This window comes from Delphinus delphis, chromosome 1, assembly GCF_949987515.2.
Source record: "Delphinus delphis chromosome 1, mDelDel1.2, whole genome shotgun sequence".
Taxonomy (NCBI): Eukaryota; Metazoa; Chordata; class Mammalia; order Artiodactyla; family Delphinidae; genus Delphinus; species Delphinus delphis.
Window position 1 is genome coordinate 86,663,653 of NC_082683.1, and position 12,835 is coordinate 86,676,487.

The 12,835-nt window shown below is 37.5% G+C and overlaps 1 protein-coding gene across 3 annotated transcripts in view; it reads right to left on the reverse strand.

Annotated features, from left to right (window-relative positions):
• Positions 1-2,842: 2,842 nt before the first annotated feature.
• The window catches only part of PLPPR5 (phospholipid phosphatase related 5), a 130,368-nt gene continuing 120,375 nt past the window's right edge, over positions 2,843-12,835 (reverse strand). For all 3 annotated transcript variants that reach the window (XM_060006415.1, XM_060006414.1, XM_060006413.1), the window contains one exon: positions 2,843-5,695. In XM_060006415.1, coding sequence (XP_059862398.1) covers positions 5,663-5,695 — 33 coding nt within the window. In that variant the 3' untranslated portion in view covers positions 2,843-5,662. The remainder of the gene's footprint in view (positions 5,696-12,835) is intronic.

The window sequence follows — 12,835 nt, forward strand, 5'->3', positions numbered from 1 at the left end:
AGTTAGGCTCTGCTTGAACATTTTTAAGGTCTAGCTGCAGGAAGTCTATGGTAGATTGAATGCACAAATAGCCCTTGTTCTCCACCCATCTTTGTGTCCACCCCTCTGCAATGTGCCTTTGCAGCTCCTCCCTCACTCCTTGGAAAATGGCTGGCCTTGGGACTTGCCTTGGCCCATCTCAACTGAATGAGATGAAATTGATAATGTGCCAGAGCCTTGCATGTTTCTGCTCTAACTTGGCCCCTATGTGAAGCAGCTTAGCTAGTCTGAAGGAGAGACCACGCAGAGAAAATTTCAGTTGTCCCAAGTGAAGCCATCCTAGATTAGCCTACATCCAGATGATCCCCATACATTGGAGAATGTCCAGCCAAGATCAACAGAGTTGTCAACTTGGTCACGGATGCATGAATGAACCCAGCTCAGACTAGAAAAATGGCTCGGCTAAACCATAGATTTGTGAGAATAGTATTTGCTTATTATTATGGCATTTGACTTTTTTTTAAAGCTCAGCAATAAATAGTACAGTGTCATTTATAGAGGCAAAGGTTTTTTAAATTAACTTTAGCTGTAATCTATAAAAATGTCTTTTGCTTAGTCCCAAGAGTAGGTAGCTGGTAAACTCCAAGCCAATTCTACCACCTTAACTTTAAACAGACCTCTTAGGGCACCATCAGTGTCAGAGCTGCTGATCTATCCAACCTGGAGGAGTAGGGACCATGTCTCTCTTTCTAACCACTGTTTAGTCGACACACTGCAAATTATCTGGTATACAGAATCTCTCTATAATATTTGCTGAATGAGTGAAGGCCTAAAGGCCTTTTTGAGTAAGAACAATATCTCTAGGGAAATCTGATTAATACTCAAAATGTATCAATATTTTGGAAAGGTTTTTCTTTTTTAAATATCAAATTTAAAATACACCTCTTTTCCTCAATTTTAAAATACACCTTTTTTAAATATCAATTTTAAAATGCACCTCTTGTTTTCCTCCTGGGAAGAAAAAAAACTTTTTCCCCTTTTCTACAAGTGATAGTATTTCAGTGCAAAATGAAAATGGAAATGAATTTATAAATGCAGTAATATGAAGGTCAACAGGCCAAAGGATGGTGTAAGAATCACCCTCGTTAATATTGGCATCTTTGAAACGTAAACTTTCAGTTTTTGTCTGATTGTTGGAGGTGGTTTCATGCCCACTCATCTGTATTTCTTTTTGTCTGGAGGTCCTTGTGAGCAAGTCCACAGATTTGAAAATGGCAGTGTGAGTTTAGAATTTAGATCCTATAATCCATTCATGGCTCACAATCTTGGGGTGGTGAGAGCAAACTTAATTTTTACTACACCTTGATCATGTCCTGAGGCTCTATCAGACCAAGAACCAACTATGATCTAAAGTGAAGGAGACAGGAAAGAAGAATTTGAATACTTTTATTTTTACTTCTTGGAAGAGAATCATTCATTTAAAATCTGGAATAAATTTCCTTAATTGATATTTTTAAAGAATCATAACTCACAAAACTCAGAAAGACCATGCCTGCCAAATGTGAGATCAATGTTTGTAAGGTGTAAATAGAACCATTTGGTATATGTCCAGGGAAACTTTTTAGAGTATAAAGTAAAAATTTAATAAATGGTACCCTAGAGGCAGGAACAAGTGATACTGAGCATGGCCCCGTGGGGCTCCTAGGCACAAAATCTTTCTGTGTCCCCCGTTTCTTTGATGACAGGAAACAGCCTTCATTCAGCCTCCATGATCTTCCCTGAGTTCCAATGGGTAGATCCAAGCAGTTGTTAATTAGCGAAGGGAGGGGATGCGAGACCAGGGAGAAACAAACAGTCGAGCAGCCTTGGGGCAAGGTCCTGTTTCCCCATTAACGGATACACACAACAATATCTTTGAACTATTTTGCAGATACTGAAACCCCCTCCAGGTGGGAGAAGTTAACGATTAACGATGGTATGCTGCACACAAGCATGTAGACCCCAGACCAGTTGGACCTGAAGTTGATGATGCTGACTCCTACTTACCTACCCACGAACCCATTAGAAGAATATCCATGAGCTGATCACACCCTTTTTGAACAATTACTATAAAACTTCTCACTGGGCTTCCCTGGTAGCACAGTGGTTGAGAGTCCGCCTGCCGATGCAGGGGACACGGGTTCGTGCCCTGGTCCAGGAAGATCCCACATGCCGCGGAGCAGCTGGGCTCGTGAGCCATGGCCGCTGAGCCTGCGCGGCCGGAACCTGTGCTCCACAACGGGAGAGGCCACAACAGTGAGGGGCCCGCGTACCGCAAAATAAAACAAAACAAACAAACAAAACTTCTATCTTCTCCAAGGGGGGGCACATAATTTTTCGAGGCAGGAGCCCACTGTGTCCCCTTTGCCTGGCAAAGTAATAAAGCTACTCTTTTCTACTTCACCCAAAACTCTGTCTCCAAGATTTGATTCAGCAACTGTGTACAGAGAAGCTGAGCTTTCGGCATCACAAGGTCATTTACAACTAGTCTTTAGCATCTTGCTCATACATAGGAGGCAGATTATGTAGTAGATTGTGTACCTGCTCAGTATCCCATATTGTCTCCAGGGGGTTGTGATTTGTAAATAAGGAAGTTGGTGAGATCCCAGGATGGCCCATGGGATGCAGAGGGTCTTTTAGCTGCCCAAAGAACTGGTCCAATCTGAACCACTGTGATCCCCTTCCAAACATTCTCCAGTCGCTCTGGCAATCTGACTTCCATCAGGATAGCCAGCATTCTTTATTCCTCTACCCCCAAGAAAGAATTAATACCTGGGGAAAAAAAATCAAACTTAGTTTTTTTAATTTAGTTTTTAAATTTTATTTGAAAAATACAATACACAGCAGAGAATTATTTCCTCCCCTACTGCTCTTTCACAAAGGAAACTGTATGGTAAATGGAACTGAGATATTTGGCTAGGATAGATCCTGAGAAAAGAGAGGCCCAGTTAGAAGTGGAATAGACAAAGTCTGTCAAAGAAGGTTCACCTCTCTTTTAACATAAAAGATCCTTTTAGATAATCTTAGGAATCAGATAAAACATGTGCAGAATTTCTGCCATGCAAACAAAGACTACTGAAATTTTCAGGCTGACCAATTTATACTGACCTGGGCCCCAAGTAACTAGAATAAAAAGATGTTTTTATCAGAAAAACATGTGTTTGCCTGCTTTCACTAGACTACCTATGTACATATTTACAAATGAATATTTTCTTAAATGAGTTTTATCATTATTCTCAGTAACAGCATCATGGTTAAGGGCTCTTTGCTGACTTTTTGCCTTATGCATGTGTATCCTTTTTATCCTTCTGAATTTCCTTCATGGCAGGATCATTCACTGCACAATCTTGGGTCCATGACATTTAAATATTACAGATGCCCTTACTCTGATCCTGGTTTAAATGTGGATTTCTGAGGAATTTATAACTCCTGCATTCAGACCAGGTTTAACCAGGTACAGAGATACATTTATATATAATATATAGCTAAGGCTTCCAACAAGAAAAATGTGACTAATTGATTCCTTGAAGACTGATGCTAGAACCAAGAGAACAGATCTCTTTAAGTCTTACTTGTAATCCTGCCTCCTAAGATATTATGATCATTCCCTCCACTTTCATTGCCAGTAAGTGAATTCCCCATCACTGTTATTGCCTAAAAAGTCTTTAATGAGGGTCAAAGGCATTCCAAGCTTTTTTTGTGTTCTAAATTTCTACCGGAACTGAATTTTCTAGAGAAGTCTGAAAGGTAGAAACGTGAATTTTCTGTTTGTTTGTTTGTTTTTCTGGCCCTACTAAAAGTGCTTTAACTCCCACGGTGATGAAAAAGAGTAAGTAACATCTAATTTGGGAGTAATGGACAAGTCTTTGGTTATATTTATTTTCTGATTTCTGTTAAAATCACAGAGAAAATTAAAAGTTTATTTCCTTTAGCTCTATCAAGGTTGGGAAGAATCTTCTCAGTCAATTAACCACTTCTCATATAAGACAAAGCTACTCTGCGTAGCTTTGAAAATCACAAAGTTATTGTTGAGCAGTACATTGAATGGTTTTCTCAGAGTCCAATTTGTTTTCCTTATATTATGATTTTCATCCTTAATTCCACATGCTCAGTGTAAGGGAAGTCCCTCAGGGCCTCTCCTGAGGGGTGGGGTTAGGGCATGGGGGTGAGGGTTGCAGGACAGACATCTGATTTAGGTTTTGACTTTACAAAAGACCTCACATCTAGACTCTTGACGTTATTTTTAAATAGGATTATAAATTGGCTAGTATATTGTTGTGCTTTGAAAAGTGTTCGTTCTTCTTAAAACACAAATGTTTAAAATACAGCATAACTTTATAACTTTATTTTGGCATGTCTTCATTTTTTGAAGTGTAGATAGTTGCCCAGACTCCGTTGACCTCTGAAAGGCCTCGATGTGTCCAAAATGATATGGCAGCTGTGGCATATTTAAAAAGAATACTAGGGTCAGAAAATCTAAATTTAAACTTTAACTGCCTCTTACTAGTTGTGTGGAATTGGGCACATTACTTAACCTGCATTGTCTTTATTTTTCTCATCTGTAACACTAAAGCCAATCTCTTAATGTTTACCCAGGGTTACTGTGAAGATTAAATGAACTAATAAATGAAAATGTACTTTGTAAACTATAACGTACTACACATACGCAAAGTAAAATACATTAACTACATTTCTTACTTTTATATAATTTAAACTGAGCTGTCAGGGTGTGGTTCTTTGCCATTTAAATTATCTGGAAACTTGACTAGTAAAAGAATGGAGCCTTAGACCACTCTTGAGACCATTATCAGTGGAAAAATGCTCAATAAATAGGTATCATTGCTAAGGATTTAGTCACTTTGACTCTCCTAAACACTGCCTGAATTCAAAAACTACAAGTCAACAATTAAACCACAACTGTCAGGAACAAAAATCCAAATAAATAATTTTTAATTATGATACATTACTTATTACAGTAAAAATTGGCATTTTCCCCTTCAAAAGCAGAAGCACCAGTCTTAGAATTTATAGTATGAATGGTATTTTAAGTGAAATATAGCATAATATTATGTGCAAACATTATTTTAGTACAGAACATACTTTCTAAAAGTAAAGTAATTTCACACACTGAAATCTGTTAGAATGGAAATAAGTCATGCTGAATAATGAAATAAAAACCCCCATGACTTTCAAAGTCCACTTCAAATGAAACATGGTGTGCTGCCGAATAGAAGATACATGAAAAATTAAAAAGCTTGACTAGCTCAAAATAGAGGGACTTCTTACACAAATACGACTCGCGTAGAGGTTTCTTTTCACATGGTCTCAGTGATTCTGTGAGAAACTGAAGTGAATGTTTTATTTCAGAATTAATTTTTGTTCATTGGTCATCATTTTTTATTGAACCTACTCTGTGTGAGGCTTTGTCATAGGTGCTGGGGAGACAGAGAAGAAAGACACAGTCCTGCCCTTGAGGAGCTCACAGTCTAGTGGGGGAAACAGATAAGTTGACACTGATTTTTAAATTATAAAAATGATTAGACAACTTGATAAACGTTTTTGTCATCAAACACACTTTGGGTGTTATGAATGGATGGTGAAAAGGGACGATGTCCAATGCAGTGAAAGACCATCTGCTTCAATATCATGTGACTTCTGCGAAGGCAGTGATGTGGTTCTGCAAAAAGAAAAGAATTACAAAGTCAGAGCCCTGGGAAAACTGGCTTTGTAAAAGATTCAGTGCTTTTACAAATAATCATTAGCCTCATATAAAGCTGTAGCCCAGGTATGTTTAAACTGCAAAAGCATACAGCATTATTTAAATGAGTTGTACATATTATTACATAAATTTGGCTGCTAATTATATATTTTATTCAATATTATTAATTAACCAAATAGAGTAAAATGTTATACCTGCCTTATTCAAAATTAACACTGAAATTTGGAGAGATAAAAATGGCAATGCCAGGCATGTTAATATTCTGTTCAGTGTTAATGGAATTTTAATGCTGCATGTTGAAGTTTCAGACTAATTGCTCCCTGTGAGACAGATGGCATAGAAGGAGTGGTGAAATGTTCAGACTGAAATGGCATTTGCTAGTTGACAAAGATCTCCTTTAAACATTTCATTTTTGATGCATGAATCCAGACTACAGACTGCAATCTCTGTTGTTTACCTCAACCAGAAAATTCTTTAAGGAGGTTTTAAATTTTTTTTTGTTGTTGTTTGTTTAAGCAACTGAATTGTGTACAAAGGAACCCTGCGGAATGGCTAATATTTAAATGGTTTCAGACATGCAACAGGCCATACCATGGCTGCTGAAATACTGCAGTGGAAAATCGACATGACATAATTAATCATGCCACATATAGGTCATGTCAAGAGCTAACTTAAGTGACAGCCCCAACCACTAACAGCAGCATTATGGAAGGGTTTTACCATCAAATTACCTGTTTGGAATGTTTTTCATAGTAGCTTGGACTCTTTATAAGTCAAAGACATCATAAATAGAATTTCACATAATGAATGCACACCATGAGATTTCTTCCATGTATGTGTAGCTCTTTTCAAGGTAAGGTGTTTTAAATAGCTAAAACATTTTCTGAATGTATGTGAATAAGTTAAAATTCATTTTCACTGAATTGAGGCATATTAAACACTAGAAGCATATTACTAACCACAGCTTAAGGCATTATTTTCTAGGTGTGACCCACTTAAGCCTAGAGAAAAACAATATCAGTAAGAATCAGTAGTGAGCAGAGCATGTGGACCCTTTTACTAACTGCTTGACAAGACCTTGGGTACTTTAATTTCCCATTTAAAAAAATGCATGATGAAAATGTTGGCAAATTCAACAGTTCATCTCTAAGTTTTCTTGAGTTTTCCTTCCAAAAGCACAAGCATGACTTTAGGACAAAAAATGTTTGTCAGAGTTATATAATGCACTATGATTGAGTAAAAGCCATAAGAACTGTGGAAACAGTACATCATAGTTTTATTTCCAGTGGCCCCATGGGGACTTGAAATCTGCGAACAATTTGATATACAGTGTTTCAGTACAAAACTGACAGGAGTGCACTCCTCTGGACAGGACCTAGCACATAGTAATTTCTGGAAAGATGCTAAGATATAAATTGAAGATTAATCGGTCAGTGGCAAATGGAGGGTAGGGAAAGGGTGAAGACATGACAGTAAAAAGAAAGGAAAGGAGATTAAAACAAAGGAGAAGGCTTCCCTGGTGGCGCAGTGGTTGAGAGTCCACCTGCCGATGCAGGGGACACGGGTTCGTGCCCCGGTCTGGGAAGATCCCACATTCCGCGGAGCGGCTAGGCCCGTGAGCCATGGCTGCTGAGCCTGCACGTCAGGAGCCTGTGCTCCGCAACGGGAGAGGCCACAACAGTGAGAGGCCCGCGTACCGCAAAAAAAAAAAAAACACACACACACCAAAAAAAAAACAAGGGAGAGAAAATGGATGCTGTTCCAAAGGCCACTGGCCTAGGTATCAGTGTTCCCTTAACCTAAATAATAAAGTGTCCACAAGGCTCATTAAATTTGCTGAAGATGATCCAAAGTGAAGGGGACAGCCATCACTTTGGAAGATAGAACTGAAATGTTAAAAGACCTTAATAAAGCAAAGAAAGTATCAGAAACAAATCACTGATAATCAGTGCAAGGGAGAACACAAGCAGAGTAAGAAAAACCAAGGGATAGGTACAAGCTGGAGAGAGTGACAAAGAATGTGCAATGACTGACTGCAGGGAGAGCATATAAATTATCATCTAAACCTGGACATAGTGGGGTAGAAAAGGGATGCTAACCATACATAGGAATGACAGGCTTAAACTGGGGCTGTCCCAAATAGGGACACGAGGTCACCTTAGAAATGAGACATTGAATGGATAACTGTAAGTGTGCTATTGAGAACCAGGAAATCCTAGATTCAGTCTTGCCATTTAAAAGCACGTTTTGTGGCTTCCCTGGTGGCGCAGTGGTTGAGAGTCTGCCTGCCGATGCAGGGGACACGGGTTCGTGACCCGGTCTGGGAAGATGCCACATGCCGCGGAGCGGCTGCGCCCGTCAGCCATGGCCGCTGAGCCTGCGCGTCCGGAGCCTGTGCTCCGCAACGGGATAGGCCACAACAGTGAGAGGCCCGCGTACCGCAAAAAAATAAAAATAAATAAAATAAAAGCACGTTTTGGTGACCACTAGATCTTCCTTTCACTGCCCATAAATTCTGAAGGATATTACCCCTTTCTTTATGCTAAGTCATTACCAGGTTAAACTTCAAGGGTAAACAGTTTGTTTCCAGACTGACTCCACTTTTAGATCCCAGGGCTCTGGGGAAATGCCTGCTTTTTCCAATTAGTACCCTTTCACTTTCACATCACAATTAAGCTCTAATCTCTGAGTTGATTTTTCCTATTTGACTGGAATCAGAAGGGTTCTACTTGGGGCTAATCATTTAAAGATTGTCATTAGGTAAACAGAGGAAAATAAATAACAAAGTGACTATGCAAAAGGAAGAGAAAATAAAGGGGAAATTTAATAACAGTTTCCAAGTACATTAAAGGAGTATACAGAGAGCACAGGGGCCATCTGTTTATTAATTTCACTAAGAGCAAATAAACCCACACCACAGACTGAAAGGGATGGACCTTATATCTCAGTATGCTTTAAGAAATAAGATGAATTCTCGTCTAGCACAGGAGAAGTTTTTCCCTGAAAGAATCTAGAGAAAGGGCAAACTAATTACTTAAAGTCCTTACCATCTATAAGACTCTATGATTCTATATTATAACAATTACATGCACGTAAATGCATGATTTGAAATATTCAAATGGTATAATTCCTATGCAGGAAGTTATGACATTGCTCACTTCATCAGCATTTTTCTCAGTAATATTTAAAAAAACAGAATTGCACTTAATATTTTCAGATCACCTGTCTTGAGGAATGGACTCCCTATGAGGCAAACTAGGTGACAAGGATTTTCCCCTTTTAATCCAGCTGAATTCTTAATATGCAATACTAAATCTTATTAGTAGATGATAGTGCAAACACTCAGCAGGCAAACCAAAAACTCATGCATAGAAGCTTAATTCAGAGTCACAAGAAGAAAGTGGTCATATAAATCATCAGTGCAATTATACATACAGAAGATTAGAGTGGAGATAACAAAGCTTGTGTCCAAAGAGTTGAAGATTAGAATATGCTACATCCATTAGAAAGTGTTCATTCAAGTCCACAGCAAATCAGTGAGCAAAATACTGAATCCAGTCCTTGAGTGCAGAGGTCCCATGGAAAAACAAGCGCTTGTTTCTGAAAAGTAGTTTTGGATTCTTAAATTTGATAAACTCTAAGTCTCTAGCATATCAATTTTTGAAGCCTTAAGTTCTATGTGAAAATTTCTGTTTTCCTATTTATTCTATACCCCCAGTTGTATAAATTATGCTTTGGAATTTTAAAAAGTTACTTAAAACAAAATTGTCATTTACTTATGACATGAAAATTTGGTGATGACTTGCCACCTGACAAGATCTGCCACCCGCCATTTCTCTTTGAGAAAACAGAGATGCAAAATGAGTACCTCAGGTAAGAAAACAAAAAATAGTCACTACTATTAAGGGCTATTTCATTGAAGAACACTAATTTCCCATTAATGAGTGAAAAAAATCAGTGAAAAAACAAAATATATTTGAATAAATATATACAAAATTTTATATTGAATAAAAGTAACAATAACAACCCAAACAATCTAGTATCTAGATCCCTTTTCGTTGTAATGGAAACCTGCACAAAAGGACACGGTTTCTGTATTTGGCTTAGCTTTGCAACCAATTCCAACACCAGTGCGCTCTAGCGCACATACGTTTATTGCCTTAATTGAAGGTGTTCACAGTGGCTGATTCCCATTATCCAGCTGAAGAGCCTTGCAAGACAGCCTTTAAAGGACCTTCCCTGTGAATTTTCTTCTTGACCACTCTCAATAGGTTGGATTTGGGACACCTACAAAATGTGTTTTATATATTATTTCAGTGTTTGTTTAAATACTGACTGACTTACTTGGATAAAGTGCTAGTCTATTTAAAGTTCTACGCTGTTATATTGCTGGACCAAATGCTGAGGTTAAATGTTGTTCCAGTTTCCTTCTTTCTGGATGATTATAAACAGCTTTTGTTTTTTAACAGGAGGTTATCAGCAATCAGCTTTTATGCTAAACTTAAGCATAAAATGGGATCTGTGCATATGATGGCTAACTCAATGATTTGTGTACTCAGCTCTATTGGTAAGGAAGCTTGGTGGCACAGTGGACTCTGCAGTCAGGTAGTGTGAATGCCAAGTGTTTGAAGGTGGGCTCCGTACCAACTGAAATTTTCACAAGCAATTTAACCTTTCAGAGACTTAGCTTTCTCATTTGTGAAATGGAAATAATAATACCTATTCGAATAGATTTTTATTAAGATTAAATGAGATGATATGAACAAAGGTCCTTGTCTCTACTCAAACATATCATTATATCGATAGTTGTCTGTAAAAGCCAGAGAAACAAGATAAAAAAGTAAAAGAAAAGAAAGAAAAAGAGAGAGAATGAAGTCAAGAAGATTTTTATAATTGGTTGGAATTTCACAATGTTATAGTCTACAATTCTAATATCCAAACAAACTTTAAAACCCAAATGTTTCTGGTAAAATTGGTGCAAATTCATTTGGTAGTAAAAAACAAACCTGAATAGCTGTGAGGCAATTTGTACTCTGTTATGCTGTGGAAATATCCATCTTTGATTACAAAGTGATGCCCAAGATCCTGCTTGTGTAACAGAATACACAGTACTTTTCCCTAAAATATAAAATATTTTAATCCTGAAAAACACCTAGCACTAATGATTTAGGATAAGGAATCATGGTCCTATAATAATCAACAATTATTACAGACACAACCTACATTTTATCAGGGGAAGGTGGATGGATGTCATACTCCCAAATATTGGCTATCTTTATTTTGCATTTGCTTCCTTCCTTCCTTCACTGTGTCTCTTGATGAAGGCAAAATGGGTAGGAGAAGAGAGAAGGAAGAAAAGCAGTAGCATATGAAGTGTGTGCTCTTAGACTCTACTTTGTCACATTGTTTTCCTCCTGGTAGGTTGTGAACTTGGTGAGTATTTTAGAAAAGAGAAATGATGTTAGGTCCATATTAGAAGAAATTATTAGAGAACTTCAAACTTGAGACTACGAAACATTGTAAAGTTCATCTAAGCAATTTCTTGTTTTAAAAAGTTGGGGATGTGAAGACATAAAAGATAAATGTGATAGAGCAAGAGTTCTCTCAGGAAAGATGACTTTTGGGGAACTATTTCTTTTTTTTATAGTGGTTCTGTTTCAATTCAGAGTTTTATATTAGTTCAGAGTTTTGTTTCTTCGCAGGAATTTCCTTTTACACCAGTTTGAGAACCACTGCCAAAAGGTACAGAAAAGTGATTAGTTAGCAATGTGAGCACTGCCAGGTATATATAATCAATTCTTAAAATATTATGTATCTGGTAAAAAGAGCATTGCCTAAAAAAACAGTAATCCTGAATGGTTCTCCAAAAAAAAAAAAAAAAATCTCTGTGTTTAAATACTTCTGGGAACAGCTGCACATTATTTCCCTTGCTTAGAACTTCATGAGGCATAAGGTATTGAGAAGATGTGTAATAAACTCTTGGGTTTCACTGTAACTCAGTGTTTCCCAATGCACCGACATGAAACTCCATGTAAGTCTATTAATACTAATGTGTTTATGGTCCTTAGTGGATGTGGGTATCCCTGGACTCTATCTAAAGTTTCTTAACTTCCCTAACTCTAATGACCTGTCTAACATACATTTAGCCCATATTCACAACTATGTTCTCAACCATCAACTCAATGTACCTCCTGGCCTACCTCCCTCATACTACAAAGTTTCTTTGGCCATTTTAGAAATTTCCCAACCAATAATTGTGCATCTGCTCCAGCTCATCTTGCTTCTTTTCAATTCTATTTCTATTACATTCATTCTGGACCCCATTTGAACTCTCTTTAATGGCATCCTCAAGTCTCTTGCCCCAGTGCTCTTACCTCACTTGCCAAATAAAACCTTGGTGCAAGCTGGTTCCTCTATCTGGAATATTTTTCTCTCCTTCTCCCATGGCCACCAGTCCTTCAGATCTCTACTTAGAGGATGTTGTAAGCATCGCTAAGTTTGGATGGGTCCCCGTTTATGTGCTCCTCTAGCATAGCTATCATCACCCTGTTCTGAATTTGCTTATAAAATTATTTATAAAATCTATAAAAGTACAGACTCATGAGACTGTAAACGCATGAGTCCTGGGAAAGGTACCATAGTGCTGCTTATTTGATATTTGTTACATGTTTCATATATTACAAACCTAGTAACAAATAAAATTTTACTATACATAACAAATGATGGTAAAAAATGTAACTCACCCATAAATTGTACCCATGCCTTCTTTTACACTAGTATTTTAATCTAACTAATGGCTTCTTATTTAATTTCTCTTTAACTTTTTAAAACACATTATATTTGCTAAATAAGCAGCCCAATGCTACTTGACAGAGAAGAATCAGAGGATGTGGGTAATGAATCAAGTGCATGATAAGTTCTTGTATAACCAGGAGCTGATTAGAACTCTTTATTTAAAACTTGCCTATTTTCAGAAAAAGGTACCAGTCAATAAAAATCTGGATGAGCTACATCAAGAGTAATTTCAGAACCATTCAAACCCATAAGGGCCATTAGGCATGACACAGATACTTCAGAAAAATTTTGTAAAGGTAAACA